The following is a 19060-nucleotide window of genomic DNA, read 5'->3' as shown; positions in this document are numbered from 1 at the left end:
TGGCGAGAAATCAGTGGCTGCAGGAGGGAAGTCTCCCTGATGAAACTTTACGCTTTACGTTACGCACTGACAACTGCCTTCAAATGCAAAACCACACCATTTAAAAAATGCATTTCAAAGCTTAAAGGTGCCTTAAGGAGTTTGCACGTTTTATGCGAAACAGCGCCCCCTGCAGGCCTTGGGCGTAATGCAGCTTAGTGAAAAACTCGTCCCTGTGGCTCGCGTGCACGGAAGAGGGGAACTCCGTCTTCGCTGGTTTAGTAGCTCTCAAGTAAAATGTAAGTTTCTTTTCCCTGGTGGAGTGTGTGTGGAGCTGTGGCAGTGCTAGAAGCCAGTCTGTTCTGACTTTCTGGAAGGTCCTGCTCAGTTGTTGCTCACTAAGCATCTGGCGGAGTAAACGCCAGTAAACGCGTACATGTGAAGCATGGACCAGCCATAATGGCGAACATAATGAAACCTAACGAGCCGGAGCGCGCATTACGTCATTCCTTTCAAATTCTCCCAAAAAAAATGCTGGAGCCGGACCGGCACTGTGACTTTCAAGTGACAATTTAGCGCTGTTAGAGGTTCTGGTAATGAATATGTCAGGGCACATTGTACACATCATTAAAAATGTGTATCATATTTATGGTGGAAAATAAGTATTTTTAAGGTTGAAAAACTCCTTAATGCACCTTTAAATTGTGATTAACTGTGGAAATAAATTGATTCACTGTGTCTTCTGACAAGACTAATCTTAAGGCAGCAAAAGCATCAAATTAAGATTCAAGCAGGAATTAATTTTCTTTCCTGTTACTCGATTGTATTTTTTCTATTTACAAGTAAAGAAACTCTCCCAAATATTTCATCAAGTTATATTCCAGCCCCCCCCCCCCCCCCCCGCCCCCGGCCCTAATCTGGGCCATGTTCACTCATGCAGGAGTAACAGTGAAAAACTAACCCGTCTCTGGGAGCACAATGCCCCCCCCCCCCCCCCCCCCCCCCCCCCAGACTCCCCACATAGCCGCCGCCGTCCGCCCAGCCCGCCTGCCAAACAACTCAATTAAGCAGAGAAGAGAAGGCCAAACAGAGAGCGAGAGAAAGAGGACAGGAGCGGAGGGAGAGGGCCGCCAGCGACACACACACACACACACACACACACACACACACACACACACACACACACACACACAAAAACACCCATCTGTGATGTGTTAACTGGAATTCCTGCTTCCAAGGCCACCGAGGGTTCAGAGGGCAAATCGAGGGCCAGGGGTTCATTACCACAATGACACACACACACACACACACACACACACACACACACACACACTTAGAGCACCCTCTCAGACTGCAGGAGGATTTTCGGGATCATGTAGGATTTCAGCGAGTATCTAATGAAGCCTAATAATCTGCGATCCTGTTAATTAACGTCACAACTAAACCACTGTTTTACTGGTGATGGAGATGAAATGATTTTCTCACAGAATTAAAAGAAAACATAAAAAAATTGATCTTTTAATGTGATCACATGTACCGAGACACCTAGACGTGTGTTCAGTTGCTTGATCCTGCAGTAAAGCCAGTGCTGGCTGGAGAGGAAGTGACGGCTGCAGCCGCTCGGCGCCGTTCCTCTTCTGCCTGTTTTCCGTGTAAATCACGCAGATGAAAGGCGCTGAATGTTTGTTTCCGGGTGAGCAGCCTTCTCTCTGAGTGAAGGTTTTCAGAGCATCGCGGCGCCGGCCTCAAGCTTTGACGAGTTCAGCTTCTTCATCCACTTTACTGCTGTTAGAATATTAATCAATGATCCGGTCCTGTTTAGTTTTTGAAAGGAGACTTCATGGAATCGAACAGAAACCTCTTCTTGAGTCTTTTTGTTGTTAAAAACGAGCGACGCCTCCTGCTGCAGCTCCTTCTGAAGCTCTCCAGCAGGAAGAGCCGTTCTCCTGACTTTTCGCCGAGTCGAGCTGTTCTGGAGACGCAGAGCTGATCCAGGATTCAGCTCAGGAAGTGTCCGGACGGACAGCTGTATCTTATGAAGCATTTCTGAAGTTTGGATTGAGAAGAGTGAACACTTGATTACATTTAACCTGATTTCAACAGTTCTGCTCTTCTTTTTAAGATTTTTAGACATATAATCTCTTTTTAAGTCATTTTTCATGTTTTCAACTAACTGAATTAAATTTTCTCATGTTAGAAATGGTGAACATTTCAGGTTTTTTAAGCCATTTTTTCCCTATTTCTTGTGGGTTTTGCGAGTTTTCTCAGTTCTACTTGAACGTGTTTTTGAACCGAGAGTGACTGATCATGTAGCAATTTAGAAATGAGTGAAATGTTTATTGGTGCTTCATACTGTGAAGGCTTGATGGAGCCACTGCAGAGGGACGGAAGAGCCACGGGTTGAACACCCCTGCTTTATAGGATGTTATGAGGAGTTCAGGGGAAGCAGCATCGTCTGTTGGTGGAATACTGACCGGGTTGCCTGAGCTGGAGCTGCCTTCTTCAGGCGTGACGGCTGCTCAGGTGTCTGGATCATCCTCAGACTTCAGTTCCAGCTGTGGTGAAGACGCCGCCCCCCCCCCCCCCCCCCCCCCCCCCCCCCCCCCCCCCCCCCCCGGCGGCCACACACCGCCGCCCGCTGCCCGGGGTAATGAGGCGGCCCGTAAAGCCGTAATGAGGGCGGCGGCGTGAAAAGGCCGGAGGGCCGGGATGGGTGGGAGAGAACACGGCGCTTAATGAGCGGGCCGGCCGGGCTCGGCGGCGGCGGCGGGGGGGGGCCGGGCTCCGGGGGGGACGGGCAGCAGGGCCTGCTGTTCTGCAGGGGGGCCGTGAATAAAAGCTGGGTGAGAAGGTAAATGGGGGTCCTGACCAGCCCGGCGCGCTCTTTGTGGACGTGAAATTTATGGCACGGCACTTCCTCAGCCGAGGACTCCCCACGTCGAGAGGCAGCGCCACAAAGGCAGGCCAACGGCGCCCTGACACCACAGGCGCACAGCGGAGGACAGTGGAGGACAGTCCGTCTCCGTGTTCGAGTCCTGCAGCCCAGCCCAGCGCCCCGGGGCAGGAAACAGTCGAACCAGCTGTTCTCAGCTGTTGTGGTCCATTTAGCAGCTGTAACAGTCGGATAGTGACTGATTCCTCTGCAGGACGAGCCGTGAGACGAGCGGCTCGTTGAAAATAACACATCGTTATCAAGACATTCAGAACTGATTTCCAATATGTTCAGAAAGAAGAGGCTTCCCTCTCACCTGCCCAGCTCAGGGATTCTAATGTTCCTCCATTCTTCAAATGCTGAGAAGATCACATTCAGTCCAGGACCACGAAGACAGAGGCGTGAATCTGCTCTCTGTGTTTCTGAGAACTTCTGTTCACCAGCATCATAATTAGCACTGAAAACCCAGCCGAGCTCCACGTCCTGCCCGTTTCCATGAAACCTTCTTGTTAGAAACACACTGAGAAGCTCAAAACCCGTTGCACACTGGAGGTGGACCCTTCGGCTGTTTCTGTTGCCCCTACAGATTAAATATGGTGATAAAAAGCAGGTAATGGAGACTGCTGCATCTGAAAACATGCTCCTGTACTGCTGCTGAGGCAGGTCTTCAGACGAACATCAACGCAGCGGAATGGAAACACTTTTCATCATTTATTCAGCGGAGTGAAGCGTGGCGTCACGCGACCGGTCCGAGTCAGGGAGGAGTTGGGGGTTCAAGCACCGTGGGGGTCCGGGGGGTTCTTGTGGTCAGAGGGGTCCTGAGTGATTACACTGAATGTAATCAGTAACATTCCTCATAACCCCCCCCCCAGGCACGAGAGCCACACCGGTTGCCAGTTTGGGAGACGTGACTTGATTTGGGGCAGTGACAGGGCGTCGAACCTGCCGGCGCCCGGAGCACCGCCTGCGTCTCATGCTCTGGGCGACCGTATCGGCGTGTTCAGCAGCGTGCGACGTCTTTCACTCTCACAGTGCGACTGGCGCCCGATTCCTGAGGCAGCCACTCAGGAAACCTCTGCCCCGGCGGCGCCCTGGCACCCGGCTGGCACCAGCAGGCAAAGCAGGACAGAGCTGGACAACCCTAAAACCCTACAACCCTAACCCTACAACCCTAACCCTACAACCCTAACCCCAACCCTACAACCCTAACCCTACAACCCTAACCCTACAACCCTAACCCTATAACCCCAACCCTACAACCCCAACCATACAACCCTAACCCTACAACCCTAACCCCAACCCTACAACCCTAACCCCAACCCTATAACCCTACAACCCTAACCCTACAACCATAACCCTACAACCCTAACCCTAGAACCGTAACCCCAACCCTATAACCATACAACCCCAACCCTATAACCCTATAACCCTAACCCAACCCTATAACCCTATAACCCTAACCCAACCCTATAACCCTACAACCCTAACCCCAACCCTATAACCCTACAACCCTAAGCCTACAACCCTACAACCCTAACCCAACCCTATAACCCTCTAACCCTATAACCCTAACCTAACCCTACAACCCTAACCCCAACCCTGTAACCCTACAACCCTAACCCTATAACCCTACAACCCTAACCCTATAACCCTACAACCCTAACCCTATAACCCTACAACCCTACAACCCGAGACCCTAACCCTCTAACCCTCTAACCCTAACCTAACCCTACAACCCTAACCTAACCCTGACCTTAACCATGTGTAGCACAGGCTGGGAAACCTGTGTAACTTTCCTTTGGCCGTGATTTTCCGAAATTGGATTCCGATGTTCGGCTGCTCGTGTTTGATCAGAGAGCTGTTTTTCAGTTGTATTGATCCAGAGAGTCCGTCTGTAGAGCCTGTTCCTGCTGGTCTGTGGAGCCTGTTCCTGCTGGTCTGTGGAGCCTGTTCCTGCTGGTCTGTGGAGCCTGTTCCTGCTGGTCTGTGGAGCCTGTTCCTGCTGGTTTGTGGAGCCTGTTCCTGCTGGTCTGTGGAGCCTGTTCCTGCTGGTCTGTGGAGCCTGTTCCTGCTGGTCTGTGGAGCCTGTTCCTGCTGGTCTGTGGAGCCTGTTCCTGCTGGTCATGTGGAGCCTGTTCCTGCTGGTTTGTGGAGCCTGTTCCTGCTGGTCTGTGGAGCCTGTTCCTGCTGGTCTGTGGAGCCTGTTCCTGCTGGTCATGTGGAGCCTGTTCCTGCTGGTTTGTGGAGCCTGTTCCTGCTGGTCTGTGGAGCCTGTTCCTGCTGGTCATGTGGAGCCTGTTCCTGCTGGTCTGTGGAGCCTGTTCCTGCTGGTCTGTGGAGCCTGTTCCTGCTGGTCTGTGGAGCCTGTTCCTGCTGGTCTGTGGAGCCTGTTCCTGCTGGTTTGTGGAGCCTGTTCTTGCTGGTTTGTGGAGCCTGTTCCTGCTGGTCTGTGGAGCCTGTTCCTGCTGGTCTGTGGAGCCTGTTCCTGCTGGTCTGTGGAGCCTGTTCCTGCTGGTCTGTGGAGCCTGTTCCTGCTGGTCTGTGGAGCCTGTTCCTGCTGGTCTGTGGAGCCTGTTCTTGCTGGTCTGTGGAGCCTGTTCCTGCTGGTTGCTGTCTTCATTGATTTGGTGCAGCTGTGTGTTTATGGCCTGAGATCAGAGTGGAGCATTGAGTTGGGCGGGTTTTACTGCGTTTGAACCAGAAACTGAGTCAGATCTGGCAACCCTGAACGTGACCGGTCAGTTCGCGGTGCGTTTGGAGACAGAAATCTTTTTAGGCATCATTAAAGAGAGGAATAGAACCAGCATCCTGTCCTGCTGGACGGGGTTTTTGCTTTAAACACCGTCAGTGGAAACGGCTGCAGATCAAGGCTGTACTTTGGTGAAATTTGGAAAATATTGCTCTTATTTTGTGAAGAAGTGTGACGGAAATGCAGCTGGTGACACACTCCACAGGCGGAGTCCTTTACTGCACTGCTCAAAGGCACGGTGCAGCTCTCCAGGGTGGTTTTGGTGCTTTTACCGTTTGCTTCATTCTTTGTGTGTGTGTGTGTGTGTGTGTGTGTGTGTGTGTGTGTGTGTGTGTGTGTGTGTGTGCCTCTCTGACCTGGACCTACCTGTCCAGGGTTCAGAGAGAGCATGCAAACTCCACACAGAGGGACCCGGGACTCAAACCCATGACCTGCTCGGGGTGAATGCAGCTCGTTCTCGGTCCGTCTCTGGATGGTGTTTTGGTGTCTGGAGCTCGAAGCCGCCGGAAACAGAGCAGCTGGGAGCGGACAGACGCCGTGTGAACGGGTCCTGAAGCAAGGCAGCGGCCCAGAGCCGGGTCACATGCTGGGTCTGCAGTCAGACTCTCCACTGACTCGGCTCCGTCTGGCTCCAGGTTCTGAAGCTCGTTTCTCCTCTTCACGTTTTGCTCCTCTTTAAATCTGAATCAAGCTTGGAAGCCTGAAATCTTTGTTCGGAGTTAAGTTTAAATCTGAATAAACCGGCCGGTTTACTCTCCTTCAGGACCAGAATTCTATGTAAACCAGTCGTGACTTTATTCCAGTCGTTCTGCTCGTTCGTCCCCATGACGCCATATTCCAAGATGGCGGCCGGCGGTTCGACTCGTACGGAGACAGTTTATTTAACGGAGCTTCAGAAGAAATGGATTTAATGAAGGGAGCAGAACAATGAGGACATTTTCAAAGCTGCAGCATCAAAGTTCATCCAGAAGAAAGAGAGAAAAATCAGTTTGTTCACTTCCTGGCGACGTCACTACGTCACGACCGCCGGCCAATCAGAACGCTGCACAGCTCCCAGAGTTAGAGAGGATTTAATCCTTCATTTTCCATGAAAACACCCAGATCAGGAATAGAATTCAGAATTACTGAGTTCAGAATAATTCATTCTGAACGAAAACACCATGAAGCGTCACTAGATGGCGTCTTAAAGACGCTGGTTTCAGCGATTCTGCGACATTCTGAGGAACTTGTATTAAACCTTCTTGCTGCTACAGAAAGTTGTTCTCCACTCCCAAACGTTCCGGTCAGACTTTATTCTTGTGTTTTCTAAACTGTAAACAGCTGTAACCGTGTGGAAGTTCTCACCATCAGCTCTTATCTGCAGCTTTAACAGTTAGGCCTGATCCACACTCGCGGCTGTGCGGCGGATCTGTCCGGGTTTCACGGTGTCTGCGCGGAAAAGTCAGAACTGCATGCAAACACATCAGTCCTTTCACACTCCCCGCGTGGCCCGTTCAAATCCGCGCGGCGGTTTCTTCATAGAAATCAAGCCTATTTTTCTGCGCGGACTTGAGCGGGCTGTGCGCGGCGTTCCGTTGAAACCAACGGCATAAACACACACCTGGTGTCGACCAGGCGTTCTCTGCAGCACTGAGCTCCTGTCCCACAGACCGTCTCCCCAGAGGCTTCCAGCTCTGCTCCGTCTGTTTTTCCGCGGCTTGGAGCGAGTCCCATTGAAAACAAAGAAGACAGGGCCTCGTTGTCATATATGCAGATATATGTTCTGTTTGAATTTACTATTTGGCGCAGTTGAGTTACCTAAATCTAGACATCTATATCTACAGGTCTAAGCCGGAGCTGCGGAAGCCGCAGTGTGTTGTGTGTTTTTGACTGCTGATGCTGATGCACGGTTCTGGATGCTGCTCTTGGGAATAAACATCCTTTCGCTCCCGAAACGCCTCTGGAGATACTTCAGACATATTACACTAGCAGCTCGTTGCCGCTGACAACCCGCTCACGCAGACCGCGCTGTGAGAGAGGGACGCCTGAACACGCCGCTGCAGCGCCGCGCCGTCTACGCGTCTGCCCCGCGCCGCGCAGCACCGCGGACGTGGGAATCAGGCCTTAGAGTGTGATTCCCTCATCAAACCTGCAGTTCACTCGCTGTTTCTCTTCATTCTGCATATTTCAGTAATCCATATGAAAATTCAGTCCGAGCTCCGCCCCCCCCTCCCCCCTCAAACCACCGGCTGACCACCGTACCGGTTCACGTCAGGCGGTGGAAACAATCATAAAGCGCCAAATAGGCATGAAGGATGACCTCTGACCTCTGACCTCCATAGACTTTCATTCACTGCTGTTTCACTGTCAACTTCCACAAGATGGCAGCGCGGAGGCACCAGAGATATATGCAATATGGATTTGGTAGACGGGTCTATGTATCATATGTCTATGCCTGTCATAGCTATGCTGTTATTCAGGTTCCGGGGTAACGTGAAGTCCAGTTGTTTGGACTTCAGTGCTGAAAACAGGCAGATAGAATGACTGATATTTCATAGTGGAAGTCCTCCATAGAGCCGGAGGTGATAGAACAGCTGATTTTTTTTTTCCTTCTTTTTTTTCTCCGAGCCTGATTATTAGAACAGCTGATTATTGACTGAAAAACGACTTTGTCAGGCTGGGAAAAGGAAGATGCAGCTGCTTTAAGCTTTAAGAAACTGGGGCGTTTTACTAATGTGGCCTGTGAATGATTATGTTTTGCTCTTTGATGAAAACTTCACCTGCTGTAAAATTTAGCTCCACCTGTCAAAATGACCAAAAAAACAGTTTTATTTGCACAGGTTTTCAAACCCTCTTTCCCTTCAACAAAAGTGAGAATTTCATGGTGATGAGTCACTAAAGTGTGTGTGTGTGTGTGTGTGTGTGTGTGTGTGTGTGTGTGTGTGTGTGTGTGTGTGTGTGTGTGTGTGTGCATTGTCTTCCGGGTTCTCCTCGCCCCATTGAGCAGCAGTGATGAGATGGAGATGAGTTAAAGTGCCGACACAAAGCCTGGCCGCCCCCGTGTCGCCGCCACAATGAGGCCACCAAACAGCAGAAAGTGAGAGGCTCTCGGGGGGGGGGGGGGGGGGGGGGGGCATTAAGGAGCGCACCGGGGGGGGGCGGGGGAGGAGGGCTGCAGGAGGAAGCGGGAGGTGTGCAGAAGAGCAGAATGGAGAACAACCCGGAGAAAATAGCAAGGTAGCTAATCCCCCCATAGACATAAAGCAGCTATATGTAAATGACAGACGAGGAGTTCGCCGTCGCTCTTTGATGTTGGAGTCCCTCCCTCCCTCCCTCCCTCCCTCTCCTCCTCTCCTCTTCTCCTCCTTCACTCTCACCCTCTTCTCATTTTTCCTTGGAAGAAAATCAAGCCTTATTTAGCGTAATCTCACTTAATGGCATCCCGCTCCCGCTTTGTCCGTCCTCATGCTAACAGATTCCCGTCCTTTCACTCGCCGCCATTCACATATCTCCCCTCCGTAATCCTCTTATTCCCGGGTGGCAATTATTTGGAGTATTTTATCAGCATTATGATTATGATTCTGTTCGTTCTCGTTATTCATGCGGGCGCTTTCTTCCAGAGGGGCGGCGAGGCCGGGCCGCCATTGAGCCACACACATTTTCTGGGCGTTTGAACATATTGTGGAGTGAGTGTAATGAGTGGCGGCCAATCGGCCGTCCCGGCTCCTCCACACACACAAACATCAAGAATCTGAGGACGGAGGAGCGAGCGGGGGCAATCACCCGACGGCCTCCTCTCCGCCGAGCGGTAATTACACCGCCGCGGTCTGATCTGCCGCTGCCGCAGCGGTGAAAGGTGAGGACGGCGTCCCCGCTCTGGGACGTCCGGGAGTCAGGAGACGCTGCTCCGCGGCGGTGTTCAGCGCTCTGGGCCAAACGCTGCGGGGATGGCAGCCGGCGCCGCGACATCTGCCGCCACATGTGGCTCTGCAGCGCCGCTACAGCGGCTCCTGCAGACTGTCGGACAGCTCCGCCGTCAACTCTGAGAGTGATTTAAATAAAACGGGTCTAATCTCCTGGCTGAAAACAGCTGGAACAACGAAACAGGGAATAAAAGCTAAAACTACAAACAAAATAAAAAACAGGGAAAACAGGTAAAATGGTGAAAATTTGTTTCTCGTTTTATTTCGGGTAGTTAACACATGCTGCGGCTTTTTCTCCGGTCAGGAAGCTCCTCATGGAAAACGCTGATTCAGCTGCAACGAACACCGGGCCAGGAGCCAGAGATGCTCCTCTGCTGCCGGGGTTTTCTTTCTTTTCGCTTGATGTGGTTTTTCAGGACTTCTGCTGAACATTCCGGGTTTTTCCACACAACCTGCAGAAGAGGCCCTCGCTCTCTTAAAGTCAACAGAATCTGGTAGTGACTGGATTAATGTGTTAAACTGTGACCAGAAACAAACCACACCTTTACATTATTCATTCATTCATTCATTCATTCATTCATTCATTCATTCATTCATAAGTTCCATTTCAGCAGTTTGAATAAGGAGCTGTCAAAGTTCCCGAGCTGAACAGAAGCTGGAGCTTCAGTGAGACGGCCCAGCTCTCTCCCTCCAGCTGTTCCTCACACTCATTCCGTCTCGTTGGAAACACTGACTGACGCAGTCCGGGACGGTTTCAGCTCAGGTTTTTCTTTGTGATTTTCTCATTTCCGGTATTCCGTCTGGTGGGGAACAGCACTAGTTCAAGTTTTCCATTTTAGTTTGACCATTTTAAGGTTGTTAAACAGCAGACGTCTCGTCCTAAGCTTTCTAAGGAACACAGCTTGTAGTATTGATAGCGCTTGATTAGTTTTGATTGACACGAAGGACAAGCCCCGCCCACTTCAGACCATTCATAAACAGAGTGGAAGCATGTCTGCAGGAATCACCTGTTAATCTCCAATGAGTCGTCTGTGGTTTGGAGCAATGACATGTTTGTTCGTTTTCATTTTCCTTTATTCAGCCGTTTATTCGGACCACCCATCACTGCACTTCTGCACAAAACACAGAATTTACTTTCAGTCTTCATGAAGCAACTGGACTCAGTGACGTCCAAGACATGGAATATTTCTGCAATTTCAGCCGGCGAGCCGTCAAACTGCAGAAGGCAGCAGTCACAGGAGAAGCGTGAGCGTTGTGGTGAGAGTGTAGAAAGGTCAAAATGTTAGAAAAATAACATTTCATATAAAAATGCTGCTTCCTGGAGCGTCCCTGAGTCCTTCCGCTCCTCTGGAAGTCACTTTGGGAACCTTGGCGCCGGAGCGGCGTGGCTGAATCTGGGCAGCCTGCAGACGCCGCAGGGGCACAGCGGCCCCCCGGGGCCCCCCGCCGAGCCCCACTGCACCGGGGCCATGGAGGCGTCCACGGGACCGGGAGACAGCAGGGGGCATTTAGCCGCCGCCGAGGAGGAGGAGGAGGCGGAGGAGGAGGCGGAGGAGGAGGAGGAGGAGGCTGCCGAGGAGAGGAGGGGCTCCTGAGTGAGGAGGAGCTGGCCCGGGCCGGACATGAGGGGCCAGCCTCCGGCCAGCAGCAGCCTGGGAACCGGCCCCGGGTTCACCCCCATCCCCAGGCTCACCTCCCCCAGCAGCCGCCGCATCTCCTGCAGGGACGAGCCCAGCAGCAGGATGTAGTTCCTGGCCAGGACCAGGGTGGAGATCTTGGAGAGGCGGCGGCCCGGCGGCGCTCCGGGCTGGTGAGCCTGAGACGAGCCGGACGACGGCGAGGAGGCGTACGGCACCATGACCTCCCTCAGGGCGTCCATGGCCACGTTCAGGTCCTGCATCCGCTTCCTCTCGCGGCTGTTGATCTTCCTGCGGAGCTCCTGCTGCTCCTCGGGGCTCAGCTCCCTCTGAGGCTTGGCCGGTCTCTGAGCGCTCTGCAGGCTCAGCAGGGGGCCGGCGTTGAGGCGGGGGTTCAGGTTGAACCCCGGAGGGCAGTGGGGCAAGTCCTGGACCGACGCGGGGCCGCAGAGGGGCAGGGCCTGCTCCTGGGCCCGGAGGCCCGGGTTGGACAGCACGTTCATCTCCTCGGAGGCGTGGCGGCCGGAGCGCTGGAGCTGACGCCAGAAAACACTCAAAAAGTCCTCAGAGTGAGAAATGAAATCTTCATTCCCTCCAGCTGCTCGATCCCGTCTGCGGCTGAGGAGAGCTGCAGACAGGCGGCCGGCGGACGGCTGTCAGAGGCAGCGAGAGGTTCTGACTCGCCGCTCGGCTTTATCTCATGACCACAGCCGCCTGAGGCCAGACTGACGGCTCTCAGCCGGAGAAGTGAGCTAAATGCTCCCCTCACCCCCCGCCTCGGCTCAACTCCTCCCCACACACACCCTGACGGGCTGCTGAGCCAGTCCACACACCCCCGGCTCATCCAACCACACGCTCATCCAACCACACGCTCATCCAACCACACTCATCCCACCACCTTCACTCATCCAACCACCTTCAGTCATCCAACCACACGCTCATCCAACCACCTTCACTCATCCAACCACACGCTCATCCAACCACCTTCACTCATCCAACCACACGCTCATCCAACCACACACTCATCCAACCACCTTCACTCATCCAACCACACGCTCATCCAACCACTCACTCATCCAACCACCTTCAGTCATCCAACCACACACTCATCCAACCACCTTCACCCATCCAACCACACACTCATCAACCACACACTCATCCAACCACCTTCAGTCATCCAACCACACACTCATCCAACCACACACTCATCCAACCACCTTCAGTCATCCAACCACCTTCACTCATCCAACCACCTTCAGTCATCCAACCACACACTCATCCAACCACCTTCAGTCATCCAGTCATCCAACCACACACTCATCCAACCACACACTCATCCAACCACCTTCAGTCATCCAACCACCCACTCATCCAACCACACACTCATCAACCACACACTCATCCAACCACACGCTCATCCAACCACACACTCATCAACCACACACTCATCCAACCACACGCTCATCCAACCACACACTCATCCAACCACCTTCAGTCATCCAACCACCTTCACTCATCCAACCACCTTCAGTCATCCAACCACACACTCATCCAACCACCTTCACCCATCCAACCACACACTCATCAACCACACACTCATCCAACCACCTTCAGTCATCCAACCACACACTCATCCAACCACACACTCATCCAACCACCTTCAGTCATCCAACCACCTTCACTCATCCAACCACCTTCAGTCATCCAACCACACACTCATCCAACCACCTTCAGTCATCCAGTCATCCAACCACACACTCATCCAACCACCTTCAGTCATCCAACCACCCACTCATCCAACCACACACTCATCCAACCACACACTCATCCAACCCACACACTCATCCAGTCACCGACGCATCCAACCTCCTTCACTCATCACAAACCAGCGTGGAAGTTTGAAGAAAAAACTGTCCCAGCACCAAATTCCTGTCAGGAGAGAGAATGTTTATTTATTTATTTATTTATTTATTTATTTATCTATTTATCTATTTATTTATTTATTTGATATGGACTTAACAAAGGCATTGGACAAACCAGATGCATTGCTTTATAGCAGAACTGATCATTTTCAACACCAGTCCATTGGAGGCTTTTAACGAATTAAACATAATTACATCCACGTTAAATAAAAATCATGTGCATTTCATTCATCGTCACGTGTGCAGCTTTGGCCTGACTTCAGCCACTGTTTCAAACCTCTGTTGAAGGTGTTCAAGTCAGTCTGCAGTTTTAAGGCAGTGGGCAGAGAGTTCCACAGTGTTGTTCCGTTATGGGAGAAGCAAGACCTTCCGAACTTTGATTTAAAATGTGGAAGTGCACAGTCTCCACTGTCGGCTGCTCTGGTGTTTGCTCTTAGAGAGGCCTGTCTTCTGACAAGAGCAGAAAAGGGTGGTGACACATGATTATTCAGACACTTAAAAACCAGTTTCAATGTGCTAAAATTAACAAAATTCTCAAATGCAAAAAGATCATGCTTTTGAAAATGAGGTCAATTAAAGGTTAAGCAATTCATGCAAGAAGTCACTGCTCCCTTCAAATGACGAGGCATCTATAAAATATTTGAAAAGCAGAGAAACAAGAATTTAAAAACAATCTTGTTAAAATAAAGTGATATTTCCTAATTTTACTGAACATATTTAATAAGCCAGCGCAAAATGTGAAGACTTTACTCTGAGTGGAACTGCAAGGAGTACACAAAAACCTTGAAGTTAAAGTTAACATTAAAAATAAAGTGGATTAAAATGACTTTGGCAGTGGCTGATCCTGAGGGGGAACATGAACATTCAGTCATGAACATTTGAACAAATTCTGTTTCTGATGAGCGACTGGAGTGACACAACGCACAGAGCAGCCATTTTACCTTTGACTTCAGGAAACAAGTTCCTAGATGCTGATGGATGGATGGATGGATGGATGGATGGATGGATGGATGATAGCCAGAAGGATGGATGGTTGGTTGGATAATGGATGGATGAATCTTGGATAGAAGGGTGGTTAGTTTGTTGGATGATGGATGGACAGATGGTTGATTACATGGTTGAATGATGGATGGATGGATGGATGATGAATGGATGATGGATGCTAGATGGATGATGGGTGGATTAATGGATCGTTGGATGCATGATGGATGACTGATAGATGGATCATTGATAGATGTTTGGTTGGTTCAATGTTGAGTGGATGATGGTTGGCTGACTGGTTGGTTGGCTGGATGGCTGGATGGCTGGATGGTTGGATAGTTGGTTGGATGGCTGGATGGTTGGTTGGCTGGTTGGTTGGCTGGCTGGTTGGTTGGCTGGCTGGCTGGCTGGCTGGTTGGTTGGATGGTTGGTTGGCTGGATGGTTGGTTGGATGGTTGGTTGGCTGGATGGTTGATTGGATAGTTGGTTGAATGGCTGGATGGTTGGTTGGCTGGTTGGTTGGCTGGTTGGTTGGTTGGTTGGCTGGCTGGTTGGTTGGCTGGCTGGTTGGTTGGATGGTTGGTTGGCTGGCTGGTTGGTTGGATAGTTGGTTGGATGGCTGGATGGTTGGTTGGCTGGTTGGTTGACTGGCTGGTTGGTTGGCTGGTTGGTTGGCTGGCTGGTTGGTTGGATGGTTGGTTGGCTGGCTGGTTGGTTGGATGTTGGTTGGATAGTTGGTTGGATGGCTGGTTGGATAGTTGGTTGGATGGCTGGCTGGTTGGTTGGATGGTTGGTTGGTTGGTTGGCTGGCTGGTTGGTTGGATGTTGGTTGGATGGTTGGTTGGATAGTTGGTTGGATGGCTGGCTGGTTGGTTGGTTGGATGGCTGGCTGGTTGGTTGGTTGGTTGGCTGGCTGGTTGGTTGGATGTTGGTTGGATGTAAACCTCAGTAAGCGCTGGACCGCTGGGTGGGGCTGAGATCTGCTCAGTTCAGTGGAGGCATTAGAAGCAAACTGAAATGAAAACAGAAGCAGATGGTTTTTTTGTCGGTTCTGGGGTCGGACCGACGCCCTTCTCTTCTCTACATCGGTACGTTTAGATCCGGTTTGCCATCGCCGCCATTGCCGCCATCGCCGCCATCGCTGCCATGTTTGATACTATTATTAGCTTCATGCAGCTCACTCTGGTAATATCGTCTGTATCTGACAACACAGAAACATTTTCACCATGTTTTTGTGCCACATTTTCACTAACGGAAAGCACATTATGAGCTAAGTGGAAAGTCTTTTAACGGCTGGAGGCCATTTGAAGCACGGCGGCTCTGAAGTGACGGAGAGCAGGTATTAGCACCATTAGCATGGCTGCTAATTGTGTGGGAGAACAGTTTTGGCAGCCGGTGAATGGCGGCCTCATTGTGTGTGGGAAGTTAATTGATGATTTGGAGGTGGAGGTTATTGTTGTTGAGCCCTGAGCGGCTACGCTCACCAAATTGGCTGGCGGAGGGCCGGGCGCCGCGCCGGGCGCCGGTCCAGCCCGGCAGACAACAGGCCGATTGACTCCAGCCACAGGTGAAGCTGGCTCGGGGTGCCGGGCCAGGCTGGAAACCTCAAATGTGCCATTCATGAGCCACAAAGAGACCTCGGCGTCGCCCGGCCGTCCTCCGTTCGCCCCCCTCCCCTCCCCACCCGGCTCCTTGTAAAAGCCCATCTGAGGGGGAGAGCGGCGGCCCGGCGGCGCCGCAAACACACAGCAAGTTGTTTACGATGAAAGCAGAAGGAGACTCCGAGGAGGAAGACGCCTCCTTTCTCCCCGGCCGCTCCTCTCTTGTCGCTCAAGCAGTGAAAGATGTGTGTGGAGGCGCTTCCCTTCCCGCCAGGGGTCCGGCGGCGTCCGGCGGCGTCCGGCTGCTGCTGTGATCGGAGCTGAATGGACGGCTGCAGACGGACAGGAAAGACAGCGCCGCATGAAAAGAGCCAGGCGGATGGTCCTGCACCTGCAGGGCAGCAGAGTGCAGCCAGCCAGGGGGGGGTGGGTGTGTGTGTGAGTGTGTGAGTGAGTGTGTGTGTGAGTGTGTGTCTGTGTGTGTGTGAGTGTGTGTGTGAGTGAGTGTGAGTGTGTGTGCGTGTGTGTGTGTGTGTGTGTGTGTGTGTGTGTGTGTGTGTGTGTGTCTGTGTGTGTGTGTGTGTGTGTGTGAGTGAGTGTGTGTGTGTGTGTGTGAGAGAGAGAGAGAGCTCATTTTGATGTGTAGTGCTCTGCTAACAATGGGATGTAATACAGAGGATAAAGGGAGCGAGCGAGGCCGGACGCTCCCACTGTATTTTGGGGTCGTTTCTGTGTCAAGAACAAGGAGGAGGAGGAGGAGGAGGAGGAGGAGGAGGAGGAGGAGGAGGAGGACACCTGCAAGGAGCAACACATACAGAAGTCAGAGGACAGGAGGAATAAAGGCGCTGGTGTCTGCACAACGTTGCACCTCCCCCACGAAGATGAGTATCCAACCCCCCCCCTCCGGCTTCCAGGCTCCTTTTGATGAGGCCGGACCCGGGCCGGAGCACCGGTGGCTCCGGGGCAGCCGAAGACTAGTGTCTTTATGGCGGAGCGAGGACCGTCCATCTGGGCCGGGCCGTCCAATGGGGGGTCTGCACCTGGGAGCTAAATGCCGGGTCTGTGCGCGCTCGTTTCCTGCGGCTGACAGACAGGAAGTCGCCTCAGCTCAGTCTCTCCTCCAGATTTGCCGCCGCCGTCTGCTTCATCGATGGTCAGCATGCAAAACAGCCAGGACGGCCCGGTCCAGCTGGTTCCTCCTGCTGTGTTCAGGACTTCATTATTTCCACACCGACTGTTTTCATGCATTTTCTACACATCGCATTCAGGTGGAACCTTACTGTCACTAAATGAAATTATATTCCAGGGAAACGTTTTGGATGATCTGATCTCGCCAACTCTAATTACCCATACTTTACTCCTGGCTTCAGCAATTGTTTGATTTTCCTTCAATTTGAGAAAAATTAACCAAACAAAGATTTCAGTTATTTACTTCACACAGAACAGTCAACAAACTTTGTTGCACTAAAATGAGATGAACAAAAAAAATGGAAAGACATGCTTTTGGTTTTACATGAGTGAATATTTTTAAATCAAATGCTTATGGTGTATATGGTCACCTGTAATGTTAATCGGTTTGAAGCCAAAGGAGCTTCTTTTCCTGGGCGTCCGGAGGAAAACGGCTCCTGTTGGCTGAATGGCTGAACTGACATGAGAATAATGAGACGGAGGAGGCGGCTGCGTTCTCTAATGAAGGGGATTGCCATCAGGTGTCTGGTCGGTCCCTCGTGTGTGTGTGTGTGTGTGTGTGTGTGTGTGTGTGTGTGTGTGTGTGTGTGTGTGTGTGTGTGTGTGTGTCTCACTTGGGCAGTGTTTGTGTTTGTTGCCTCAGAGGGAGATTTTCTCACAACAATAATGTCTCAAGGAGACTTTTTCCAATTTCCAGAATTGCCCCAGTTACAACCCCTTAAAGTGTCTGTGTCCAGTCCTCCAGTCCTCCAGTCCTCCAGTATCCAGGCCTCCAGTCCTCCAGTCCTCCAGTATCCAGGCCTCCAGTCCTCCAGGCCTCCAGTCCTCCAGTCCTCCAGTCTCCAGGCCTCCAGTCCTTCAGCCCTCCAGTCCTCCAGTCTCCAGTCCTCCAGTCCTTCAGGCCTCCAGTATCCAGGCCTCCAGGCCTCCAGTCCTCCAGTCCTCCAGTCTCCAGTCCTCCAGTCCTCCAGTCCTTCAGGCCTCCAGTCCTCCAGTCCTTCAGGCCTCCAGTCCTCCAGTCCTTCAGGCCTCCAGTCCTCCAGTCCTTCAGGCCTCCAGTCTCCAGTCCTCCAGTCCTTCAGGCCTCCAGTCCTCCAGTCCTTCAGGCCTCCTGTATCCAGGCCTCCAGGCCTCCAGTCCTCAAGTCCTCCAGTCCTCCAGTCCTCCAGTCTCCAGGCCTCCAGTCCTTCAGGCCTCCAGGCCTCCAGGCCTCCAGTCCTCCAATCTCCAGTCCTCCAGTCTCCAGTCCTCCAGTCCTCCAGTCTCCAGGCCTCCAGTCCTTCAGCCCTCCAGTCCTCCAGTCTCCAGTCCTCCAGTCCTTCAGGCCTCCAGTATCCAGGCCTCCAGGCCTCCAGTCCTCCAGTCCTCCAGTCTCCAGTCCTCCAGTCCTCCAGTATCCAGGCCTCCAGTCCTCCAGGCCTCCAGTCCTCCAGTCCTCCAGTCTCCAGGCCTCCAGTCCTTCAGCCCTCCAGTCCTCCAGTCTCCAGTCCTCCAGTCCTTCAGGCCTCCAGTATCCAGGCCTCCAGGCCTCCAGTCCTCCAGTCCTCCAGTCCTCCAGTCCTCCAGTCCTCCAGTCCTTCAGGCCTCCAGTCCTCCAGGCCTCCAGTCCTCCAGTCCTTCAGGCCTCCAGTCCTCCAGTCCTTCAGGCCTCCAGTCTCCAGTCCTCCAGTCCTTCAGGCCTCCAGTCCTCCAGTCCTTCAGGCCTCCTGTATCCAGGCCTCCAGGCCTCCAGTCCTCAAGTCCTCCAGTCCTCCAGTCCTCCAGTCTCCAGGCCTCCAGTCCTTCAGGCCTCCAGGCCTCCAGTCCTCCAATCTCCAGTCCTCCAGTCTCCAGGCCTCCAGTCCTTCAGCCCTCCAGTCCTCCAGTCTCCAGTCCTCCAGTCCTTCAGGCCTCCAGTCCTCCAGTCCTCCAGTCTCCAGTCCTCCAGTCCTCCAGTCCTTCAGGCCTCCAGTCCTCCAGGCCTCCAGTCCTCCAGTCCTTCAGGCCTCCAGTCCTCCAGTCCTTCAGGCCTCCAGTCCTCCAGTCCTTCAGGCCTCCAGTCCTCCAGTCCTTCAGGCCTCCAGTCTCCAGTCCTCCAGTCCTTCAGGCCTCCAGTCCTCCAGTCCTTCAGGCCTCCTGTATCCAGGCCTCCAGGCCTCCAGTCCTCAAGTCCTCCAGTCCTCCAGTCCT

The 19060-nt window shown here is 52.5% G+C and overlaps 1 protein-coding gene across 1 annotated transcript; it reads right to left on the bottom strand.

The window, feature by feature from the left end:
- Positions 1–10916: 10916 nt before the first annotated feature.
- olig1 (oligodendrocyte transcription factor 1) lies at positions 10917–11702 on the bottom strand. Its single transcript, XM_030112754.1, has one exon. The coding sequence runs from the start codon at positions 11700–11702 to the stop codon at positions 10917–10919; it is 786 nt and encodes a 261-aa protein (XP_029968614.1).
- Between the last annotated feature and the right edge of the window lie 7358 nt (positions 11703–19060).

This window comes from Salarias fasciatus, chromosome 16 (genome assembly GCF_902148845.1).
Source record: "Salarias fasciatus chromosome 16, fSalaFa1.1, whole genome shotgun sequence".
In the NCBI taxonomy this organism is placed as follows: Eukaryota; Metazoa; Chordata; class Actinopteri; order Blenniiformes; family Blenniidae; genus Salarias; species Salarias fasciatus.
The sequence above is the reverse complement of the archived record's forward strand: the minus strand, read 5'-3'. Positions and strand labels throughout refer to the sequence as shown.

Coding starts and splice junctions, on each gene's coding strand:
- olig1 (XM_030112754.1), bottom strand. CDS start 11,702: ATGAACGTGCTGTCCAACCCGGGCCTCCGGGCCCAGGAGCAGGCCCTG.